The 26,330-nt window shown below is 39.5% G+C and overlaps 1 protein-coding gene across 3 annotated transcripts in view; it reads right to left on the bottom strand.

Moving 5' to 3' along the window:
- igf2bp3 (insulin-like growth factor 2 mRNA binding protein 3) overlaps positions 1–26,330 on the bottom strand; it is a 118,041-nt gene that overhangs the window by 64,572 nt on the left and 27,139 nt on the right. For all 3 annotated transcript variants that reach the window (XM_048606584.1, XM_048606571.1, XM_048606577.1), the window contains one exon: positions 13,785–13,833. In XM_048606584.1, the coding sequence (XP_048462541.1) occupies positions 13,785–13,833 (49 nt within the window). The remainder of the gene's footprint in view (positions 1–13,784; positions 13,834–26,330) is intronic.

Here is a 26,330-nt window from a genome sequence, read left to right as displayed (position 1 = left end):
TTGGTAAAAGAGGTAAACAGACAAGTGTTGCATCTTTTGCAATTGCATGGGAAGAGGCCGAGAGAGTGTGGGGAAATGTTGGGAAAAGAGGAGCGGACCTGGATGTCCCAACGAGAACAGTCTCTGCAAAATGTGGACCAAGGGAAAAGGGGTGCAATAGATTCCAGTGGGAGCACCATGGAGGTGGCAGAAAATGTCAGCTTATGGTCCTTTGGTGGACCGTGAAGACCAAGGGGAACCTATTCGCATGTGGCAAGGAAGGGAAGGAAATGGGCGAGGACACAAAAAGGTGGAAATATGTCGAAGTCAGTCAGATACATGTCCTCCTGTTTAAGGAAGGGGTGCAACATAGATCCATTAAAAAGGGCACTAAAATTGAAGGATGTAGTGTAAGAGTATTATCCCTTAACTAGTAATCCAGAGATCTAGATAATGTTCTGGGGACCCCACTGGCAGATGGAGTTTGATGTTTTTAATGTCTGGAATTAAAGTTTAATAATGACCATGCAACTCAATGGTCAAACCCACTGAAAATTCAAAAAACCATATGGTTCACTAATGCCTACATGCATCTTCAGACCAACAGCAACTTGGTTTAGTTTAAACTGCCCACAGAAATGGGCGAGACATTCAACAGATCTAAATTCCAGACTGGGTAGCTGTGAGGCACTGGGGGCCATTACCAACAATAGAAATCATGCTCCAACACAATCCGCAACCTCACAGTGGGGGATATGCCCCACTTTACCATTACCATTCAAGAGGCTTAACCCTGGTTTAATGAAGACCATAGGTCGACATGCCAGGAGCTATACAGCATATATAAGAAATGAGTTGGCAAATGGTGAATCTATGAAACAGGACTACTTGGTACTTGTGCAGCAAACAGCTTATGCAGCAAGCGTTGGGCAGAACTAAGTGATTCCATAACCAACAGATCAGATTTACGACCTGCAGTCCTGTCACATCCAGTCATGAATTGACTTGGCTGTGGACAATTAAACAACTCACTAGAGGCAATGACTTCACAAATATCCCCAGGATTTTGGTGCAAAGGATAAAGCTGAAGCATTCACCGCAGGTCTTCAACCTGAAGTGCCAAGTGGGTGATCCACTTCCGCTTTCTCCAGCGCCTCCACAATGCAGTGTTCCAGACGCGGCCTAACCAACATCCTGAACAGCCACAACATGACATCCCAACTCCTATACTCTGTGCACTGACCAATAAAGACATATTGCATTGGAATATCACGATCAGTTCTGGTCTCCCTGCTAAAACAAAAAGAGGCTGTTAAACTCAAAAGGGTTCAGAAAATATCTAAGAATGTTGCTGGCATTGGAGGGTTTGAGCTATAGGGAGAGGCGGAATAGGCCAGGGCTATTTTTGGGGTGACCATATATAAAATCATGAGGGGCATGGATAGGTCAAGGTCTTCTCCCCAGGGTGGGGCAACATTTTCACACAGAGGGTGATGAAATGAGCTGCCAGAGGAAGTGGTGAAGGTTGGTATAATTACATTTAAGAGGCATCTGGATGGGTAAATGAATAGGAAACGTTTAGAGGGATATGGGCCAAATGCTGGCAGATGGGACTAGATTTATTTAGGATATCTGGTCGGTATAGATGAGTTGGAATGAAGGGTCCGTGCTGTATAACTCTGACTCATTGATGGACACCTTTGTATCCTCTTTGGCCACAGAGGTGGTCCCATTGTTTAAAAAGGGCAACAGGGATAATCCAGGAAAGTACGGCCTGTGAGCCTCATGTCAATGGTATGGAAATTATTGGAAAAAGATTCTCAGCGACAAGATCTACACGCATTTAGGAGCAAACGGACTTAATAGCGATAGACAGCATGGTTTTGTGCAGAGGAGGTTGCGCCTCACTAACTTGATTGAGTTTTGAAGAGGTGACAAAGATAGCCGATGAGGAAAGTGGTTGATATTGTCTACGTGGACTTCAGTAAAGCCTTTGACAAGGTCCCTCATGGCAAACTGGTAGGAGAAAGGTGAAGTCACCATGGTATTAGGGTGAGTTGGCAAGACAAATACAGAGTTCTGAGGAAGGGTCACCAGACCCAAAACCTTATACACTGATTTTTTTCTTCACAGATGCTGCCAGACCTGGTGAGCTTTTCCAGCAACTTCTGTTTTTGTGCCTTCCTGGTTTGTAGCATTGGCAGTTCTTTCGGTTTTTTTTAAAATTAAGATGGATGCAGAACTGGCTTCGTCATAGGAGATAGTAGTGGTGGAAGGATGCTTTTCAAAATGGAGGGCTATGATTAATGGTATTCCACAGGGACCAGTGCTGGGACCTCTGCTTATTGTGATCTACATGAAATGATTTGGAGGAAAAAACATAATTCATCTAATTATTAAGTTTGCAGACGATACAAAGACTGGAGTTGTGGAAAGTGAGAGATTGTTAGCGGATTCAGCAGGATATTGATCAGTTGAAGGCATGGGCATAAAAATGGCAGAGAGGTTAATCCGGACAAACGTGAGGTGATGCATTGTGGAAGGTCAAGTAGAGGTGGAAATTAAAGTGAATGGCAGAGCCCTTAGCAGTATTGATACGCTGAGGGATCGGTGTGCAGGTCCACAGAACACTGAAGGTGGCAGTGCAGGTAGATGACGTAGTAAAAAAGCCCTTTGGTAAGTTTGCCTTCATTGGCAGGGGCATCGAGTACAAGGGTAGACAAGTTAGGCCACACTTGGAATATTGCGTACAGTTCTGGTCACCACCTGACCAGAAGGATATGGATGCTTTGGAGAGGGTACAGAAAAAGGTTTACCAGGATGTTGCCTGGTATGGGGGATTTTAGCTATGAAGAAAGGTTGGCTAGACTGGGTTCATTTTCACTGGAATGCAGGAGGCTGAGGGGCAACCTAATAGAAGTTTAAAAGATTGTAAATGGCATGGATAGAGTGGAAAGTATGAAACTTCTCTCTTTCTCCTTCTTCTTCCTCCTGCACCCCCCACAGAGTGAAGGGGTTAATTAATAGGGGACACAGGTTCAAGGTGCGAGGCAGGGGAGTTTACAGGAAATGTGCAAGGCACGTTTTTCACACAATGGGTGGTGAGTGCCTGGAATGCACTGCCAGAGTAGGTGGTGGAAGCAGACACAATAGCAGCATTTAAGAAACACTTGGAAGAATACATGAATAGGAATGGGAATGGAGGGTGGAGGATACAGATTCTGCAAGCAAAGGCAGTTTTAGTATGGAAGGGTAAAGTGTGTTGGTGCATGTTTGGAGGGCCAGAGGACCTGTTCCTGTTCTGTATTGTTCTTAGTTCTTTTGACTGTAGACCGTTCTGTTGCCCTCTGTGCTGTAACCTGATAAATCCATCTTCATGTACTTGGTAATTCCATCTTCAATTGGCAGGATTGAAACTGACTCCACTGTCCGTTACAGACAAAAGTTCATTTTTCTAATAAAAGGCTTCTTGTGGTCACCCTTAGTTCTTCAGGTGGGGGACCAGGGGTGGTGGGTAGAAATTAGGGCTGAGAGATACGGTGTTAAGATTAGGAGCCTACAACGGGGTATGATGGTAGAAGCAGATTTGATTACAACTTTTGAGAAAGCAATTGGACAGAAACAGAAGGCAACTAATTTGAAATCTTTAAAAAGGGAAACAGTAAAAAAGTGTGGGACTAAATGGAACAGTTTTTTTTCCCCCCAAACACCTTGTACGAGTCACAATTCGCCACATTAGTATCTCCCGTACTGTGAAAATCTGATGTTAATTTGAGCTCAAAGTTGCACGGACAATGTAATTTTCTGCTGGTATAGATTGATGGCCAACATTGCTTCACTTTGAGAATATCCTATTTTATTTTAAATACGACACCTCAACACTCTGAATAGAGCATAATAATATGAATATTATTCAAGAGGTTATATTTAACCAAAAAAGTCTATACTGCATGAATGGTACGGTGAGATTACGTTCATGTAGATGTGCTGGGGCAGATGAAGTAGAATACGAGGTGGAGGACAGGTAATAGCAATACTAAAAACCACACACACAAACCTGATGCACAGCACAACTGTACTTGTACAAGTTTGAATTTCATAACTTTGAACAAGGCACAAATATAACTAAATTGCTTAGTGTTAGGGGCAGCTTCCGTGGTTTTGGAAATCTGGGACCACCTGGCCTTTGTCCTTCTAAATGGCTTTTGGGTAGAGAGATGTCTGGGCTTTCACCAACATCTTGTGGTGGCATTTTAGATACTTCAACATCAGATCTGCAGCCATTTGTGAATTTTGGATTTAGTGAAAGTTCAGGTATAATACTGGTCTGTGAGAAGATCAAATTTCACAGGCTACTGCAGAAAAGACGTCTTGGCTTCCAAATTTGTACTGTACAAATATTTGTTACAGGCAGTACACCCACATAGTGAAGTTCTTAACCCTTTAACTGTCATATCCACAAACAATAGGCTTAACTTCTAGTACATTGATAAGCTTTATTTCTTGAGTGACAGTGACTGATACATTATTCAAGCCCTTACAAGGCATTTGGATTGTTCTCCTGTCTGTTGGCTTCAGTAAGTTTTGAAGTGTAATAGCCGAGTTCAATTAAATTTCAATTTAAAACGCAACCATTTCATTTTCCAGTGGGCAATTCTGCACTATACGCACTTCTAGTTTCTCTGTGGTTTCCACAAGTGTTTGTTTGGTTTAGGATATATTACCTACCCTTCTTCCTTTACCAAGTAAGCAGATTTTCACCCATCAGCCCTACATCCTGTGTCATTACTGCCTGTAGGCAGATATCCAGCTCCTGCTGCACTGACAAGATGAAAATCTCTCACTTTTTCAGGCGCATGAGAGAAATATTTTGGCCAGTATTTAAGTCTTGGAAGGGTTTCTGCCACCCTAATCTCTGGGGCATTCTTCTCAAACTCTTTTTATTCAGTGCTGTTTATAAAAACTTTTCACTGGTTTCACTTTGGGTTCCCCCATAAATTTTACAACACCGTCTTGACTTTTAAAATTCTACTAGTTTTCTGTTAACCTTCTTGGTCTTTAACTACTGTCTAGTGTAGGATTTCAGGGACTTCCAACTCTTGGCTGAAAAGCAGAATTCTGCCTCGTGCTGGACAAAGCTGCTAATGCCAACAATTAGCTTTCGGATGTCCAGACCTGCCACAAGGAAAACACCAGCATTCCCCTGCTGACTTTACTGCTCAGGTTCTTCATTTTCAAATCTGTGGCCTGATTGGCCTCCTCCCTCACCCACGACATCTCTCCCTCGCCTATTTAAATAAAAAACACTACTAGATGCCAACATACTTTGGAGGTGCCCGAGAGTTAATTCAGTCACCTGTGACAGCAGCTAACCTGGCTTTGGAAAGTCTTGTCCTGTAACTTTATGTAAACAGAAAGCAAATTTTTGAACTCAGGAAAATTACACCACTCAGGGCCTTAGGTGAGATTTATCTTATATGCCCACAGCCTTGGTCTAAAGCCATTTGATCATTTTGAACTCTTAGCAGGTTTTCTCAGTCCATTTTCTCTCTCCTCCTCTCCACCCCGCCCACCCAGTACACCTCTAGTACCAACTTATTACGTGCTTAGAATGGATATTTTTCATGATCTCAATCTGATGAGCAATAGGGAATGCAACTGATGGGATTTTCCCATTATTTTGGGAAGGAGACTGAGAAGGCTAGGACTTCTTTCCCCTCAAGCAGAGACTAAGGGATGACCTTATATAGCGGTTTATAAAATCACAAGGGGCATGGACAGGATGAACAGCCGAGGTTTATCCCCCCGCTAGGGTAGGGAGAAGTCCAAAACTAGATGGCACAGACTTAAGGTGAGAGGGGAAAGATTCAAAAAGGGGCCCAAGGGGAAACTTTTCCACACACAGGGTGGTGCATGGATGGAATGATCTGCGAGAGGAAGTGGAGGAGGCTGGTACAATTACAACATTTAAAAAGGCATCTGGATGGGTATATGAGTAGGAAGGGTTTACATGGATATGGGCCAAATGCAGACTGGTGAAATTAGAGCCCATAGAAGTATAAAGTTCATAGCTGAGTGACACAGATCATTCCAGGCAGATTTTGACAGTCTCTATGCTTCCAATTTGTAAGATATAGAATATGTTGTCGTTTCTCTGGCAAGTGAACGCTGCAATTAAGTTCTTACTTCAAAATATGCCAGCTACATACAGAGAAAGTCAAACAGGGTCCAACCTATAAGTTGTGCAGAGAGTGTGACCTCAGAGCTTCTCAGCTGCTTGTAAAATTCTGGCGAGAATACATGGGTTTAAAACAAAGTGCATCATGTGTCAACTACCAGTAATTCAAATATGATTGTACATTTGAACCATAACTTATCAAGCAGCTGATAACCAACAAGCCCTATCTTAAACCATGATCTCACTGTGCAAGCCTTTACTGGTCTATCCAAGAATTGAATACCTCAGCCAATTGCCATAGATGCCTTGTTATTCAGGTGGGAGAAGTAGGATTGTTCACACTCCTCAGGCAGTCACAGACTTTGGTAGGTTGGATTTTGCAGATTACATCTTGAATCAATATAGCAAATGTGTAATGATAAAAATTGGGGTTTGTCATTATGAACCAAGAGTTGGTGACTTTGTCTGTCTTTAAGTCATTAAGTTTCTAATATTATGCTTCTAGCTGGAAGCTTAAAACTCAGTCTGGCATAAGTCACATGTCTCACCTGGAATTCTCTTTTTCAGCTTGAAATCCTAGCTCTGGTCCATCTCCACTGCTCCAACTGTAACCCATTACTATCCTTTTTTCAAATTACATGCCAGTCTCCAAAGTTCAATTTTTAAAAAAATGCTGGCCTCATGATGAAGATTGATTTCCTCATTTTTGCACTGACATCTCTAAATGCCTAGCTACACTCAATCCTTCAACAGGGTATTTTTTTCACTCTTTCCTATGTTATCTTATGCTGTTCTATTAAGGTACTGATCTCAAACGTAGGCATTAAGTACTGTAGCACTGAAAAATCACAAGAAAACCAGATGGGAACTTTTTAAAAAAAAAAAAAGCACTCCTAGTGTCTCTGATCCAGACAAGTCCCCAAATTTAACTGTCAGGTGAGGAGTGGCAGGATAGCTCCTGTGTTTGACAAAATCCTTTTTCAGAAAGGCAAAGACTACGCTGGTATATTCATTGTGTATTTAACTATTCAAGTGTGGTGACTAGAAGTCAGACAGATTTCCTCAAGTCTTCCAAAATAAAGAGAATAGTATTTATTGTACTTAATCTGGTCTGAGGTAATGGAATGTTTTAATTTTATGTACAAGCAGACCGAGTGGGAGGGTAGATTAAGGTATTTAAAGTCAAACGCAAGGAAATACATTCTTAAAAAGTTTATTTGACTAGGCTGGCACATGGAGCGTGAAAAAAAAAAGGGGGGGTCCAAAACTTGCCAACTGCATTGACAGACAGATCTGCACAGGGATCCATCTTCTTCAGCATCTTATTTGCTTGTCCCAGCCTGCAGAGAAAATAATAGGTGCCTAAACAGGTCACATGACCTCCCCCACCATCCACCCCCCACCCCCCCTCACTCCAACAGCTTGTTACACCAAATACAGTTGCAATATAGTTTACAGGATTAAAATGTCCAGATAAATTACTTTCATTAGCTTCTACTGTTTGATTACATTCAAATGATTTGCCTCCACCTTGTTGAGTATCCAGGTAATTGGATGTATTGCTAAGGAGTACGAAATAGCCCCATTCATACGCATTCAAGACAACTGATCCTGGTGAGGCTTTGCAAGACAGGACACTTCCATTCCAAAGCCATTGAAATGGCGAAGTGAGACAAACATTCGGCCATCTGCAACTATCATTTCAAACACTTACAATGTGGCTTGAATCTCTTCAAAGGAAGTGTGGTTTCTAGCCAATTTCTTTTTTTCCTGAAAGCATAGCTTCGTAATAATGGAAAAAACCCACAGAGTGGAGCAGTAACTGGCTCACCAGGGAATCAGAAAGTCATGTTATAAAAAGAGAGACAGAAATAAGCCCTAAAAACGATGGTATCAAAATCTGATTAGTTTGATACTCAGAATGGTAAGACTGTTTTTGAACGCTACACAATTTAAGATTCAGTGGTATACTGGCAATAATGACTGGAGTAAGCTATCCAGAGACCCAGGATAATGATTTAAAAACAGCTTCAAATTCTATTACGACAGCCAATAGAATTAAATTCAGTTAATAAAAAAGTGTGGAATTGAAAGCTAGTCTCAGAATGGTAACCATTGCAATCAATTGTTACAAAACATCTGACTCATTGGTTTCCTTCCACCACCCTTACCTGGCTGGACATGTGACTCCAGAGCCACAGCAATGGGGTTGACTCTTAGCTACCCTCTGAAACGGCCCAGGAAGCCACTTTTTCCTATTTTTTCTCCTGAATATGTAAAGATATTAGGTAGCAAAACTCAGATTATCAGGGCTCAAGGAAAAGCCCATCAGGGCTGAAGTCAAAGACTCATTCTAGCTACAGACTCCAAGACTTCATGACAGGAACACAATCAGCTGCTAGAATTACTGTCCCCTTTCCCACTGATAATTCCACTATTTATACTGATTCCTCGGTAAAGCAACAATGTCAGCCTAGAAGACAACCTTGTGGATGGGTGGAGAAGGAGGACAGCAGGAGGATGGGAGGAGAAGAGCATCTTGGCAGAAGGTCCAGATTCAACTCCCTATGTTGGCTATGTTTCACATGTGCAAGCAGGTTGATTCAAGAAACTCTTACGAACAGGACCTAGGCGGTCAGTTACATTTACATCAAAGATACGAACCTGTAATTAAAATCATAGTCCAATCATTTGGCCAATGCAAGTCTTTTGAGAAAGAACCATGATTGTGAATGGGCATTTTGAAGTGAAACATCCACATGATCTCAACCTCTGTGCCCATGATGACCAAGTACATTGCAATGACTGGCTCACCTAGTCATATCCTCTTAAAGGCAGGAAATCCAAAATAATGCAGTATTTTGTAGTACTACTTAATATGAAACTGAAGCATGTTTCAAACAGTTTGAGCCAATCATATATAGGGATCATAGTTCATCAGCTGTGTAAATGAACACTCACCACTTGTGTGATTCAGTGTAGTCACAACAGCATTTGGAATCTTGACACTATCCAGGAGAGAGAGTGATCTAGCGAATCAAAATTTAACAGTGCGCTCGGCCTCCCTTCACTGCTGGCACACACTGAAGCCACATTAGGTAACATAGGATATATATAGTGCAGTACAGCAATTCACCAAGCTGCCAATGACATCAAATAAAAAGACAACAATGTCATCAATAGAATGCTATCATTTCCAATTCAGACAGCATGTCCTTTTGGGACATACTGTCCAGGATTACATTGGCAAACATTACCATCTAAGAACCAATATCAGAAACCAAGGTAATTAAAAGAGATTGGCCATCACTACCGTCACCGGACAATTAAAGGTGGCCCCTAAAATGTGACCGTGTCAACATGCTGAGAACAAAGGGAATAATTCTTTAGATCTAGATAGAATAATCTTGGGAAAATCTCATCTCAATACAGTAAGTTTTAGGACCATGAATTAGGATGCTCTCAGACGAGGGTGGGTTGAGCAAAAAGTAAAAAAAAAACTTTCACGTAATGGAAGACATGCCCAAGTGCACTTCAGAGTTCGATCCACAAATACAAAAAGGGGAGCTTGAGCTTAAAAGTGGAGAAGCAGACACATGCAAATGATTGATATGCACGTACCCAGACAAATATGCACTAAGTAAAAAAAAGGATACACAGATATTTTCGTTTTAAGGCTCAGCGTAGTTTCTAATGGTAAGCTGTGATCTTGTTCCCATACCACCAGACGTTATCTATCAGAGCAATCCAACTTAAAAAGGTGGTATTTATTTCTTTAAAAATAAAAAAGAAGTGACACAAGTAACTGGTGCTTGATGCGGGATAGGCCATTCAAAAATAAATACAGTTCCACTCAATTGCACCAAAAAGGAAAAATAAATTTATGACAATCTCCCTTGTGTGCATCAGGGCATTCTCAAATACTGCAGAAAGTTAAATTAGTTATACATAAAATGTCATTGCTGTTTACAGGCAAAGTCCTACAGAAAAATTTATTAATAGATAATATATTAAAAAAAAGTGGAAATATCCCTGTTCAGAATTCAGTTCCTGTCCAGTTTCATAAAATGCAAACAATTGGTTTGCAAACCATAACAACATGGTGCTGAATTTCTGGGTCACATGTTCAAGAAACTCAGCTAATGCACTTCTAGATCTCAATATTGTGGGGGTTTAAGAGCATTTTATGCTAAACAATGTCAGAGATACCTGTAAACGGCCTTAATGTACACTTTGAATTTCTTTATTCTAATTTTCAAACAATGCAGATACTTTACCCGTACACAGCCCAATTCAAGTTATATTTGAAGTGTGAAAGAACTCAGCTTTCAATTGTATACATTACACACCTTTTTTAAAAACAAGGATTTTTTTCCCATTTCACAAGGTTGAAATTTTGTCTTCAAAGTCCAACATACCCATTAAGCTTCCTCAGATTGGGCTACAAGATCATCATTTAATGAATTCAATTTGAATATCAAAATTAACTTTTCGTACAATCAATCAGTTTACAAATCACCTGGTCTTAACTTCACGGTTCCACTGTAGCATTCAAATTTCTCTATCCAAATGATTAAAAGATGGTGATAATATTGAACAGACCAATTCCTTTCCTAAAGATAATTCTAGTTAGTTGTTGGTTGGTTTGCCAAGCTGACTGGTTTTCGTGCAAACGCTTCATCTTCAGCGCTGTGTAGCCTCAGCTGAAGTGCTGTTGTTCTGTCCCGCTCTGACTTTATATAGTCCAGTCTGTCTTGGTGGGCAGTAGATGGCATCTATTTCAAACGTTTGTTTATGGCATCGGTGGTTGAAAGCCAGGCCTCCAGACACAAAGACAAGCACGAGAATTCCTGGAGGCCTGGTTTTTTAACCATCGATGCCATAAACAAACCATGTTGAAATAGACGCCATTCACATACCATCACAGTAAAAAAAACAGAAACAAGACGACTGCCCACCATGACAGACCAGACCATATAAATTCATAGCGGGACAGAACAACAGCGCTTCAACAGAGGCTGGACAGCACTGAAGAAGATGTCACCTAGAAGGGAGATGAAACATTTGCATGAAAACCAGTCAGCTTGGCGAACCAACCAGCAACTCTAACCACAACCCTATCTACAGATCTTCGTTAAAACAATAATTCTACTTAATGTACTTCAATAAACACAGACTCCTGAACTCAATTCTTAATATTTCTTTTGCTTGAAAAACTTCTATTGTTTGTCTGATAATTTCAATTTCTTATCTATGCCCTTGGTATTTGAACTTATTGAAAAATTTAATCAAGTCAAAAAAAAAACTCTGGATAGCTTTTCCACCCCCACCAATTGTACATCATGTACATTTCTCATTACTCCGATTTTCTACCTGAAATCCTATCATTACTCATGAACAATGCTACATTCGTTTAATTAGTTCACCATTACAGCACCCTCTACTCAGAGGAAGTTTGATGAACCTCTATATGGCAGCCATGTCCTTTCTTTTCCCCTAGCCGCAGCTTTTAAACTGGATTTATCAATTTGGAAGTTACACAAATCTACCTACAATAACCACAAACATTCCTTCCTCAAATCAGTGGGCAGATAGTGAATTGTTTGCTATAAATAACAAACATCTTGGACATAGCCACATACGAGGCTTCACAAGAGTTTAAAACTCCAACAAGAGTTGGAAAATTTGCATATTAATTCCAAATATTTTTCAAACAAATGTGTTGCAATTAACAATGAAAACGAAGTCATATTGCCTTAGAAACTCAATTATTTCACTAATACCCTTTACTTAAAAGGCAGGTATCATTCCTACACAGTTCAGGATGAGAGAACCTGCTTTCTTTTAAGAAAGCTTCTGAGATGCCCTTGCAAGTCAGTTGTTTGTTTCTAGGTGAGTGACTAAGAACTTAAGTTAGGCAATAAATGCTGAAAAGTTGCCCAAAACATATTCCAACAGATATTCCATAAAGTGATATAAAGATCAAGTACTTTAAATCCATGGTCTTAATTATCTGCTTCCTATGGAATGGTAGCTACCACACACTCTTCCAATTGGCTCAAGAACGCTCTGGTATCTGGCAGTATTATTTACACTATCTCCTCCATTGGCATCATTAGTCCGGCAGGAACTTTCACTACATTCTCATTCAAGAGAGAAAGTCATCAAAAAAAAAAGCAAAAACCATCCTGAAGGTTGGCAGCTTTCAAAATTTTTTAGGTTTGATCACTACCCAATTTCTCATTTTTAAAACTCAAATTCCATCCTCTGCCATTTATCATTTCCTATTAATTAGTAAGTCACAAAATAGGTACTATGAAATGTTTTTGAAAGCCTAAGTGATGAATCAAGTATAGAATAACTACACTGCCCTACTCACCAAGGAGTATTCCAAACCCACTCATCAGCTCATGGGAATGCTGTGCCCAAAAAAGCCATGATAAAAAGGAAGGACGGGCCTTAGGGTTTAGGAACCATATTGGGAGTGACCCAATTACAGATTTCCTGAAATTAGGCAAGGGAAAGGATGCCTCACCCAGAGGATCAGAGACCATTTTAAATGCTTCTTCTCGCTGCACACAAAATGCCTATACAGTCTCCCCCAGTTTCATCCTCATCCCTTGCTTAGCTTCCCAGGAGCCATCCTTCTAGGTCCCACAGGTGACACAACTGCTCCTTTCCACAATACCACCCTTCTCTCTTACCCACACCTCCAAACAGTAATTGTGTCTCCGATCAGGCAGCAGGGACATCACACTAATTTCAGACAGAGTCAATAACTGAAAATGCTAATATAATCCAAATTGAAATCCTCCTTAATTCACATTTCTTGGGCCAAGCAGTTTGCCATAAAAACAAACAAAGTCATTCCTCCATATGTACAAAATCACAAATTTGTGCTAAAAAAAGTAACCATTCAAAATCGATGGGCAAAAAACGCACCTATCCATGACCATTTTGACTTACACAGCAACTTCACTCTAACTCTTCCCCTCAAAACTCCACAAGCAAGGGCATTGGTGCTTGGGAGGACGACCAGGTCAAGGAAAGCAGCCAGATCGAGGGAAAGGAGGAGGGCACACCATTGGAGGAAGAGTGGCTGGGATGGAGGCACATCTGCAGTTCTCCCCTTCCCACACCCAGTAATCAACATAACCTCCAACACCAGCCAGCCCTGGAAAACAGAACCTACTGCCTTTAAGTTGGTCAGTTACAATACATGACAATTATTTTTAATGTTTTATTCTATTAACATTTATTTCATATGTTTTAGTGTTTATTATTTTTAACCCAAAAATAATAGGCAATGTCATAATCTTGGGGTCTGGGAACCCAACCTTATTTTTACCATAAGTTATTAAGCCACGCACTCTCAAAGTTATCGTTCACAGGGTTTTTCAGGAATCGACCCTCACGGATATGGAGGAATGACTGTATTCACTCCAAAAACTTACAGTTCATCCCCGATTTCCTTCTGAGAAATTCCAGTTGGTGCAACATGACCTTCCTTTAAATCCGTAAGTATCCTTTTTATTGTATTGAACTTTCTCACTAAAAGGCAGGCATAACAAGGAAACTGAAAAGTTGCTTTGTAAACAGCATAAGTAAATAGTATGGGAATACTTGCCTCCCACTGCAAATGAGGGGGTATGTTCCTGATTTGAAGTTTTCGACTCCTGTAGAAAGAAAGATGGATAATTTGTGAAATAGAGCAATGCAGAAATTAGTTCTTTCTCCCCTTTAGTCATTAAATCTTCAAAACGAGCATCAGTGTTTAAGCACTTGAAGTGAATACTTCCTTCCCCCAACTGTAGCATTAATGTCCCACATCACCATTTAAGATGATGTCTGATTCAATCGAGATGTTCAAAGTAGACTACAACACTAGGATTCAAAGTTTCTCTACATTCTTCATTGGGTTACTAGAATATCAAAATTTATGACAGCCAGTAATTTAATCAACCCATATCTAGTTTCACCCATAGCACTCAGCCCTGGTGAAAATAAATTGAGGCAAGTGAAAACTATGACAGACATTAAAGGAGTAGGGAAAAAAAAAGTGAAAGTAGTGAAAATGATCATCTGAAGTGAGTGCTCAGATTAACACAAATAAAAGGTGGGCACAAAACACTTGAAACTGGTTACTGCAAAGTGAAAATATAATATGCTGCCATTATTTGTAACTATCAAGGGCTCTGCCACCCTACACATTTACCCCTAACCTAAGAACTCCAATGCAATCTCATTTGAGGAGGCAGGATTGAGAAAAAGGCACATTTTCACCATTTAAAATTTTCAAAACAAAAAAATTCCAAATCTTCCATTACTTCTGGACAATGACAATCCTGTCAAAAAAAGGGGACTATGATCAATGACATTTACTTTCAATGTAAAAAAAGAAGTGTTACATAATACTGCTATTTAACAAAAAGGATTCTTACCTAATATAATCCTGCAGAAATTTCTTTTATAAACTAACCTACATTTCATGATTCATTTGCAACTGAGCAACACAAAGTGCAATTTAGTCATACCAGTTTGGGATAGGCACCTTCACAAGTGCAGCACGTGAATGCATAAAGCAACACAAGATATATGTTTATCAAGTCGTATATCAAATTACCAAACTCTAAATACCAAAGCTTACAGAATTTTTACCTTATTCTGCTGCAAGACAACTCAAAACTTAACATTTCTGGGATGCATGTTATGGTGTTTCATTCTGAGGAAACTTTTTTTTTTAAAAGCCATATTGCAAAAAGGTTGAATTGGCTTCAAATTCAGTCTCAAATTTGAGCTGTACTTGACTGAAAAGTTGTGTTGGGGAAGCAGCAAGGAAGAGCGGGGAGTAGAGTTTTGCTAGAAGTAAAAAAGGGAGAAGAAAGTGATTCTAAGTGATTTGGAATATTCTCATCTTGAAATTATTTTTAAAAACCTTAAAATGTGCAGTGCAACTCAAAATGGAAGATTCATATACATGCTATTTATTAAAATGCATTAACAAGCCAATTGCAATTATTTTTCTGAAGAACTCCAATACCCAAATTTATTAGGGTTTAAAAAAAAAAAAAAAAAAAAAATCTGAAAATCCAACCAAATGCAAACTCTTGAGGAATCACGATTATGCCACCCGGATGTATCATGATTCAAAAAAGTTATTTAGTGAAATGCCACTGAAAGAACTGCATAAAAAGCAAAGATCATCCTGCATTTTGCAACCCAAGAAGATTTAGATGGAAGTATTAATGAATGCAAAATAAGGTTCCAGTCACACACATTATTTTGAAAGCTCCATTTAAAACCAGTTAAAACAACTCAACATGTTAACCTTTGAAATAAGTACTTGAAAGTAATTAAGCATTTTGCAAATCAACAATAGCCCAATTACTTGCATCACAAAACGTACAGTCAATATATATCTGAAAGAGGAGAAAGATAAACTTTCTGCAGCAAAATGCTGTCAATGAGTTTAATGTTTTCTCATATTGGTGATCCTAGCATTGAAGTCAGATATTGCATAGAATGGAAAGCTGCTCAAGCAGAGCCTGTTGAGAACACTGGAGATACAAATAAGAGAATCTAGAGAGAAATAAAAGTGTGATTAACTTCCTGAACTTTAGACATACTCATTAATATAGTGAATTAAGCAAATCATTCAGTACAACAAGAAAAAAAAACAGGAAATCAAAATGAATTTTGGTTACATCAATGGGGTGAATTCAACTATTTTCCCCAAGCGAAACTGTCATTTACACAGGCCTTCAAACAGGTCAACCTAAAGTAAAGGGTGCCACATACCATAGATAAGTAATAATTGTCTTGATTTAAAATTTTGGGGGAGAAAAAGAAAACTGCATTACGGGGCTTCTATAAAATTCCAGCTGGATTTTCAGAAAGCCAGCAAAGTGACCACCCATAACGTTCAGTCGTAATAATAAAGCAGTTTACTAGGCAAGGTCAGTGGAAGTGTAAGTCTGTATGGGCTGCCCACAGCATGGCACAATTAATGCCACTTTCACCTCATCTTGTGACCAGTTATTTATAAACTAGCCAAATGGTTGGGTAAATTACTACAGTTGAGCAAAATTTTCCACACAAGATGGATTCACTTACATTTGCAAAAAAAAAAAAAACTACATATGATTTGCATATCAATTACAATGTCAAATGACCACATGGTCACTGGAATGACAGCCAACGTACCACGCAAGGAAGCAATGGTTCTTTGTGCTGCAACTAATGACAAGCCACACCTGCCGCAAATGAACAAATACTGATTCTCACAACAAACATACAAACCCAGAAACTTAGGCAGTTGAGTTCAGTTCTAACACTCAAAGTAGATAGTGTTGCAAGGGGTGCCCAGTCGGCTCAGCTCTCTCAAATATCCTTTGTTGGGTTCCTCAAGAAACAAGTCCTTGATGACTAATACCCAAACCCCTAACTTTTGGATATTTGAGATGCAAGAATTTCCTTATTGTCTTAATGAGCTCCACCACGCATCAAATTCACATTCGAAAAATGGAGCAGTCATACCAGCTGCTTTTCCTATTTGCCCAATTAAAGAATGTAGCAAAGTCAACCTGTCTTGTCTAAAAGCAAATAAGAGAAGACAGACAGAGAGCATGTGAAAAAAAAAGAGAGACAGTACCCTATGGATGACTTCAATCTTCATGTAAAACATTTTTTAAAAAAATCAAACTGGGAGAGGCAGCCATGAAGAAGAAATCAAAGTGTATTCAGGACAGTTTCCTGGAACAAATGTGTTGTGGACCTCACCTCAGAGCAGGCTTTTTTGGATCAGGTCAAATGTGGCAGGTTTTACTAAATGACCTTAGAGTAAGAGGTCCCTTAGAAAACAGTGACCATATGCTGTTGAATTTAGCATTCTATTTGTGCATGAGAAACTGGGATTTCAAACAGCTGTACTTAATAAGATAACTACGTAGGGGTTAGGGTAGAGACGGCTAGAATGAACTGGGAAAGGAGATCAGTAGAAAAGATGACTGAGAAACAAAAGAAAACAGTATATGTGGAGATGGACTTGATGATAACTGATCATGTTTAGCCATGGGGAAGTGAGGGTAGTCCTAGATTGAAAGAAAAAAAACAAAAAACAAACAAACAAATGTAGAAAAGATTAGTGGTAAACCAAAAAGGACTGGAAAACTTTCAGAAGACAAAAAAAATTGAAGGTAAGCAGTTTAAAATCAGACCATAAGAGCTTCATTAAATGTATATATTTTAAAAATCCAAAAAGTGAAATGCCAAAAGTATACAAAGGCCCCTTGGGGAAAGGGGCAAGGGAAATAAATCGGGAGGCAGGAAAAGGGAGAGGAATTAAATCAGAATCAGAGTGTGGAAACAGGCTCTTTGGTACAACCAACCAGTCTATGCCAACTTTTATCCCAAAACTAAACTAGTCCCACCTGCCTGTGCTTGGCCCATATCCCTCCAAACATTTCCAAGTCATGTACTTATCTAAAATGTCTTCTAAACATTGTAACTGTACCTACATCCACTACTTCCTCTCAAAGTTCACGCCACACGAACTGAACAACAAAAAGGAAAGAAAAAAATTGCCCCTTGCCTTTTTAAAAAAATCTCTCTCCTCTTACCTTAAAAAGATGTCCCCAGTCTTGAAAACCCCCACCTGAGGGAAAGACATCTGCCAATCACCTTATCAGTACTCTCAGCATTTTGTAAACCTCTCACCTCTCAACCTCCTAAGCTCCAGGAGAAGTCGTCCCAGCCTATCCAGCCTCTTTATAATTCAAACCTTCCATTCCTAGTAACATCCTGGTAAATCTGAAACCTCTCCAGCTCATCTAGAAGGTAAAACAGATTTAAACTGTCACTACTGACTGTACCAAAACAATTTTGTTTGGTCTGTAACAATGATGCCAACATCCTAATTCATTGCCATTTCAATGCTCTTGACTCTTTATTCAAACCCCATTTTCACGTCTCTCTTTCACTTCCTTTATTTATACAATGTTCCATTAAAGTTCAAATCAAATTTAGGAAATAACATTCATCCTTTGGTTGAGCATTTTGCAATGATCTCATCATAACATTGACTTTCAAACTGTAAACCACTATTACCTTTTCAAAGTGATAATGATGTAATTGGGAGTGATACATGTTGTTTGGTGTTTAATGTTAGCAACTCCCCATCAGTATGCTGCACTGGTGAGCTGCTCATCATCCTTCGTGTCAATTTGAATTTCACTTTTATCAGGTCCCTGGGACACTGAAGCTTGCTCTGCCAATTTGTCTGTATCTACCTACCCACCCAAGACCTGTTTTGGCTTTTGCCACTATTGTACTTCCTGCTTTGCAATACCATCATTAAAAATGCTTTACAAAAGTAAAACCTCTCAATGTTAACCATCTGGAATATTCTTCTGTTCAGAGGAATAAATTACAAGATGTCAACCCATATGTTTTCTCCAGATGCAACCTCATGAACACTTCCAGGAGTTTTCTACTTTTATTTCTTACTGCCAGCTTGGGCAGTCCTTTGATGTTTCCTCTTTTAGTTTAACCTATTATGCCAAGTCCATCTTAGAGATCATAGAGACAACTTTGAAACAAAATATTTTGCAAATTCGTTAGTATTTCATTCAAACAAAAATCACAAATCAACAGATTTTTCCTTCAACTTCAACAGTGGCAGACTTAAGAGGACAGAGCTCTTTGCAAAAAGAAAACCTCCATGTGAAACAGCTCTACCAAAACACATCTGAAATCCTGAGGTAACAATGTGTAGAGCTGGATGAACACAGCAGGCCAGGCAGTATCAGAGGAGTAGGAAAGCTGACGTTTTGGACCCTTCTTCAGAAATTGCTATCCTGCTATCTCTGAAATCCTGTTTCATTAACCACATACCCCTAGATTTTTTTTTTAAAAAAAAAGTAAAAGTTGGTGGTTTGTTCACCAAGTCTCTTTTCAGTACAGTGACAGATTAATTGAAGCGCTTTAGAGAAAGGAACAAACCCGGTCTGCCCATCGAATCCTAAACTACATATGTAGCCTGAAGCCATGGAGTCAATTAGGCACGGCAAATACAAAAATAAAAGGCAAATCTGCAACCACTACTGCTACTAGCCAAAAACTTAGTTACTGGCAAAAGCCAAAAATAATCTCAAAGGCCATCTAGTCCACTATGTCCATATCAGCTGAAAAACAACTATCCAGCTTAAACCTACTTTCTGTCTATTGGTCTGCAAGGACATGTTTGCCATGAACTTGGGTGTTATGTCATGCTTCTATACATTAGACTATTGCTTAAAACTTAAAAGAAATTGAAGAATTACTTAAAAACACAACCTGTTGTCCTCCATTCCGAAATTGGTGTTTTCCTAAGGGGATACAGCTCTCGTTGGCTGAACCATCATTTTCTTTGCCCATCCCTAGTTTCCCTAAAGGTGGTGGTGAGCTGCTTTCTTGTACTGCTGCAATCCAGTTGTAAGTAGATTTAATATCAATTAAGGAGTTCTAGGGTTTTGACCTAGTGATACTGAATAAAATGGTAATATATTTCCACATCAGGAGGGTGAGTGGTTTGGAGGGGAACTTGCAGGAGGTCATCTTCCCATTTACCAAGTTGCCCTTGTCCTTACAGGCTGTGCTGGGTGGCAGCTTTGGAAGGTGATGGCCAAGGATCTTTGAAATTCTCTAGCGCATCTTGTAGATAGTAAGCATTGCTAACAAGTGTTGGTGATGAAGGGAGTGAATGTTCGTGAATATGGTGTCAAATCACGCAGATTTTGTCATAGATGGCGTCAAGCTACTCAGGTATTGTTGGAGTTGCACTCATCCAAGTTAAGTTGGGAGTATTCATAGATGGTAGACAGGCTTTGAGGAGTCTGGAAGCAAGAACTGACAATGCAAACTAATAAGTCAACTGAGAGAGAATTAATTTAAAAGCATAGAAGAAAATACAAACTGCGTACCTTGAAGCAAGCCTCATGACAGAGCAGTGTTCAGAACCGCCAACTATAAACACACAGTAGCCAGCTCTCCAGCAGTCATCTAGTGACAATTTTGATGAATGGAGAGGTGTGTCCGGGAGGAGGAGTTCAAATTTTTTGTTTCAAATTTAACCAAAGTGAACAATGTACTAGATTCGATAAAAGAACTGAACATTACAAATGAGAAGGGATCAATGGGAAAGTAGTGATTGAAGTCACAAATAACTGCATTGAGAAATCCAATCTTAACCCATCAGATCACCAACTCACTAAGCAAAGGTACAGTTAAGACCACACCTCTAAATATCAGGAGAGATTCGCAGACCATTGTCTCTCATTGGAGTAGCGTGCTGAAAAAAAAACAAGGCCTATGGTGCCCCAAAGAATCACACAAGATAAATTTTATTAAAAGTACCCAGAATTCTCCAACCTGTCTCTTAGACCCAAGTTGCTGAAGCATGGGCCAGGTTTCTATATTGAAGTGCTATTACAAATAATTGTTTAAATGTAACAGGAATCTATTGATGAGCCATCAACAATCCACTCTAGTAGTGGAAACTTTGCACTCTACAGACACAGACAGACGAAATGGTTAAAAAAAAACGTAGGTGTCGTGGGCAGAGGGAAAGACTCTGGAGGCAGCTCAGTAGTTCCAGTCCACAGGGATTTGCTGTGATAGTCCTTTTGCGATCACGATCCTGCTTCTTCCTTCAAGGCACTTTTGCCTATTTGCAGGAGTCACAAGGTAAACAGATTTTTAAAATCTATAAAAAAGGTTTCATACCACTTTAAAAAGTCAAGCTTACAGCATCCAGTAAGGGGAAACAAAGTGGCTTTCTACAAGCTTAAGATACTCTTTACTGCAGAGGAAAAACATCTCCTTCCCTTTAAGAGGTCTGCCCTGAATATGCACACCAGCATGCTGTTTTGCGACCTGGAAGCTGGTCACATTGATGACAAAGGCCTCCTGCCTGCTAACAACAACTGGTCACTATTTCACAGACCAAATCGGCTACTTGCTGATGACCAAATCACCATTTATACACAGGCCCTCCTCCAGCTCATCTGAAACTAAGTTTTCTCCGCACCTTGAACTAGCTGTGGAAAAACCACTTACAGCAAGCGTGAGGTAACTTGACTTTTAAAAACAGCAACAATCATAGAAGTTGATCATAGAATCCCTACAGTGTGGAAACAGGCCCTTCGGCCCAACAAGTCCACACCAACCCTCTCAGCATCCCAGCCAGACACACTCCCCTATAACCCACCTAATCTACATATCCCTGAACACTATGGGCAATTTAGCATGGCCAATCCACCTAGCCTGCACATCTTTGGACTGTGGGAGGAAACCCACGCAGACATGGGGAGAACACGCAAACTCCACACAGTCACCAGAGGGTGGAATCAAACCCGGGTCCCTGGCGTGGTGAGGCAGCAGAGCTAACCACTGAGCCACCGTGCTGCCCAAATCCTGCAACAATCTTTGGCTTGTCAACCAGTTCCTTGCCCATTTCAGTCCACAGTCAAAAACAATTGAAAAGAAAAGTCTTCAAAGAAAATTAAATTAATGGGAGGGGGGCCTGAACTGGAAGACTTTCAGCTTTGAATATTCCTTAAATTAAAAGCTTTGGATTATATGGTTGCCCAAGTTGATTGGCATCCGTTTTAATCTGGCTGACAATGTTATTTCTCTGCAAATGAAAATGCTGGTTGGGTTTTTTTCCCCCCAACACCACCCTGAAGAAAAAATGATGACCCATATAAATTTTTTGTTTATTTCCAATTTGCTTGTACGCTTACTTTGAGCCAAACATGCGTCTTGGAAATTAACTAATCCCGGCAAAAGTTTGAAAAGTTTTTCAGGTATAGGCTATTTCCTGTCTTTGCTGGAGGTACTGGGAGTGATGTTTTAAGTACACTTAATTCAAAAATCTCTCCCTGGCTTAATCAGAGGCTGGTACTCTTCAATAAAATAGGAAGGCGATTATCACTTGTGCCATTTTGTTTGTGACATAGCTGCCAGAGTCCAGGATCCAGATCTCTACAGGGAAAAGTCAAATAACTTCTTCCTAGCACTCAGAGGAGACAAACAGTCACCACTGCTCGGGTCAGCAGCTGCCAGACCTATCCTGCTGTAGGTACATTAATACAGACAGGCTGCCTAAATTCACAGCATTTCACGACAATCCAATACGCACAGTTCCAGAACAGTTGATCCCCGATTCGGTGACACTAGTCATCTGCCTAGCAAAGTGCAGCCTGAGGAAAATCTCAAAACTTCAATGTCCTCTTAGGAGATCACAGGTAGGAGGACTGATTTCACCCAAAGAAATCACAATTCCTGCAAATTGCGTCCGTCTTCATAAGAGAAAATGATGATTCTAGAGTACTTAATTCTCTAGCTCAGTCCTCTGCCTTACTTGAAAAATCTTCCTTTGGTCCCTTAAAAGTTTTAATCATTTCCCCTAGCAAATCACTTTGTTCTGAAGGTCTCATATTTAATCATCTTTTAGTTCTTGACTTTTGAAATCAATTTTCCACAGCCCTTCAAGTGTTATAGAGACAGACCCATTTAAAAACAAAAAAGGACATTGGAACTTTAAAGAAATAAAATTTGAGAAATGACAAAGTTTCAGCCAACTGGTGGACTTGTTTTCTGGAGGTCACCTGCTTAAGTTTTAGTCTATCTGCTGAACAGTGTTTGCAGCGTGTGGAAATTACTTTGGTTTTCAGTCGAGGAGTAGGGTGTCCAAACTACCAACGAAAAGCTTCCAAGCTCAGCTCTCATTTTTAAAACAAAGTTTTCCAACCAGTTCGTACCTGGAATTTGATTCAGCTACTTTCATGATAAGCCTTTAAAAGGCATGTGCCTCAGTTTTCACCCCCCCCCATATTCAGCAACATTCAGCACTAGGACATGGATCAAAAGCCAATTGAGACATTTCAAACTTGACCACTTTTACCTTCAAATAATAATTATTGGCCAAAAGGTATCTTTTCCACCCAAAATCAATCATGGCAGAGAAATCAGATCTTTTTCCCTCCTTTTTGGGTAAGCTCACATTTGCTTTAGGCTAATTTGAGTTTTTCAATATTTCCATTAACAATTATGTATTAGCAAGTTTTGTATCTTTGAACAAGTCTGCTTCACAATAAGTCATTAATTTTGTTTTTAATTGAACAGACCTGGTTGATGGTTCCTTTTACGTAAAACGCAAAGTACATGATTGTTTTACCCAATTCTCAAGTGATGGTTAAATTTATTTTGTAACCCATGGGGCGATTGGACTAGAGAAAGATGCTTCACTGCCCCCATCTTGATTAGAATTTATACTTTCAACACTTTTGGAATTCACTTTTTAAACATACTAACTTGACTTGCTAATCTTCTCACCAACTCCCTTAGACTCCACAACCACCTTTCCAAAGCCTTCCTGTACTATCTTCCTGGCTATTAAATGACCAAGATTCTGCTCTCTTCAATATCTAACTTTTAGTTTCTTCATAGATCTTTTCTTTCAAATGGAATGTGTCCAGTTGGGGCTAAATTGCTCTTCTACAATACTCTTATTACTACATTCTGCCTTTACATCTTGAATTAAACTCTTCCGCAATCCACTTCAGTTTTTAAAAGTGCCAGTGTAGATGAAGTGAACATTTGCACATTTTTTTTACTTTTGTTAGTTTCTGGTTTGCTTCCAATTATTTTAAATCCAATTAGTACTAAGTTGTGGTGACTATTGGATGATTTTCCACTGTGGCAATTCATTTGACCAGGTTTCCTTTCTAATTGGACTGGAGACACACTGATCATTTTTCTCAGTCTATAGTAATAATCAGGTAATTTCATTTATCTTGATATTCTTTTTGATTCACATTTTTGGAATTTATTCTTCTCTTTCCCAGTCTTTTGATTTCTAGAACCCCCTGTACAAAATTGCCACTCCTCCTCAACTCAAGCCAAATAGATTTAGTACTGAAACCATCTAATAAACACTAACAACTTGCATGGTCAACTCTTACCTTTCTCATTAGAACCCGGTCTTGATTAAGCCATTTTTTTTTTTTTTTAAAAAACGTGAACACAAAGTAGTAATTCATTCATGCCTGCAACTCAAGCACCTAATTACACATAACACTGACCGACATACAAATGTAATAAGAGTAGAACTGCCAATACTAGAAGCTGGAAACAAATAAAAACAGTGCTGAAGAAACTCAGCAGGTCTGACAGCACGTGTAGAGAGAAACACTGGTAACCACATTCGCGAACATTCACTCCCTTCATCACCAACACTTGTTAGCAATGCTTACTATCTACAAGATGCACTAGAGAATTTCAAAGATCCTTGGCCATCACCTTCCAAAGCTGCCACCCAGCACAGCCTGTAAGGACAAGGGCAACTTGGTAAATGGGAAGATGACCTCCTGCAAGTTCCCCTCCAAACCAGTCACCCTCCTGATGTGGAAATATATTACCATTTGTTCAGTATCACTAGGTCAAAACCCTAGGAACTCCTTAATTGATATTAAGTCTACTTACAACTGGATTGTAGCAGTACAAGAAAGCAGCTCACCACCACCTTTGTTACCCTCTTTTTTGATACAACATATTACATTTTTTTGTTTTTAAACTCTTAATTTCCTTAAAATAAACAAAACTGAAACAACCTGGTCCCTGCCACTTTTGGCACGTATAATTTATTGATTGTTTGTTTATATCTGACCCCTCATATCACTTCTGCTGCTGTTATTTCTGGTTCCCAAAAAATGGGGTAAACTAAAAAAAAGAGAGTGTGACAGTTCTACAATAAACAAATGAAGCATAGCAGTCAACCACTGAAAAGATTGTCTGGTATGTGGTCATATGGGGCACCAGAACCACATACAGGAAGCAAAGAAAGTCTCTAGTAGAAGTGGGAAATAATTAGACCAGGGGATGCATGTGTAATTCAGTCCACACTTTAGAGTAAATTCAAAATCTTCATGCCCATTTTTGAAATAAAAAAAAAACTTGCTATTGTTAAGAACAAAGATCTGTTTAACTAAGAAGCTGCTTTTTCACAATAGCAATAAAGTATGGGCAACTTGCATTATTTGATCATGATACCAGATGTCTTTCATAGACTATCATGAATTTTAATAAAAGGGAAAAAAAAATTAAGATGGCTGTCTGGTTGATGAAAAGTGTGAGAGAGATCAACTGGAGACTACAAGAACATTTTGAAATGAAAAGGCAATGAAACTCGAGTCAGCCACAAAAAAAAAATCCTGGGGTCTCCCATTTATTCCACAGTCGCAGCTTTTTAGAATTTTAGATGCAAGTCACCTGCAGATCAAGCCAAGCATGGGAACACACAAACGAATTGTATTCAGAGGCAAACAGCTTTTGCTCAGAAGAAAATGAAGGTGAAGCTTCATTTAGTGGAAAGGCCACAGGGGAACATAGCAGAAGCTGATCATTCTCCTGAGGTAGTAGTGTTCAAAGGAAATTCAAACAGGTTAGGATAAAATTCATCTCCAACATTAAAGGAACATTCCCCACAGAAGGAGATCACAAGAAGCATTGCAGTGAGATTTACAGATTTACCCAATGGGAGCTCAAGGGACCAGAGTCAAGTTTCAAACCTCAACCAGTCTAATCGGGTTGGTGTAAAGTTGAAATGATTGTGAGGAGTGCAGGATGCAAGTCCAGACACCATACAGGAGATAAGCCTCATATTCATCATACATCAGCCTCCTAGGAGATCAAATTTGCAAGAGTACTTAAAGCTGGTACCTAGAGGATAATAAAATGGATAATGAAAAATTAAAACTCGAGGCAACATAGCTAAGTGAGCATGTCCAACTGCCAACTGCAAAGCAAGTTCTGAACCCCAATTGGGGGACAGAATGCAGGTGGTGCTGTATGGTCTCAATTTTTGTACCGATCGATCATGCTTACTTTGCAATGGACACTCCCAATAAACCATTTTATTGTTTTAGAGAGCTATTTTGTTTCAAGTACTAGATATGCAAGCAAGCTAAAGGAAAAAAGGATTAAATAGTGATCAACTGCCGGACAGCCCAGTGCAGAATATTTGGAGGAAAATTGGTGGGGGGGGGGGGGGGGGGGGGTGTGTGGTTGTGTGTGGGTAAAATTATATTGGGGATTTTTTAAAAAAACTCTGTAGTTAAGAAGAGCAAAAGAAATT

The sequence above is a fragment of the Rhincodon typus genome, chromosome 2 (assembly GCF_021869965.1).
Source record: "Rhincodon typus isolate 14 chromosome 2, sRhiTyp1.1, whole genome shotgun sequence".
Classification (NCBI taxonomy): domain Eukaryota; kingdom Metazoa; phylum Chordata; class Chondrichthyes; order Orectolobiformes; family Rhincodontidae; genus Rhincodon; species Rhincodon typus.
This window is presented reverse-complemented; position numbering and strand designations above follow the sequence as displayed.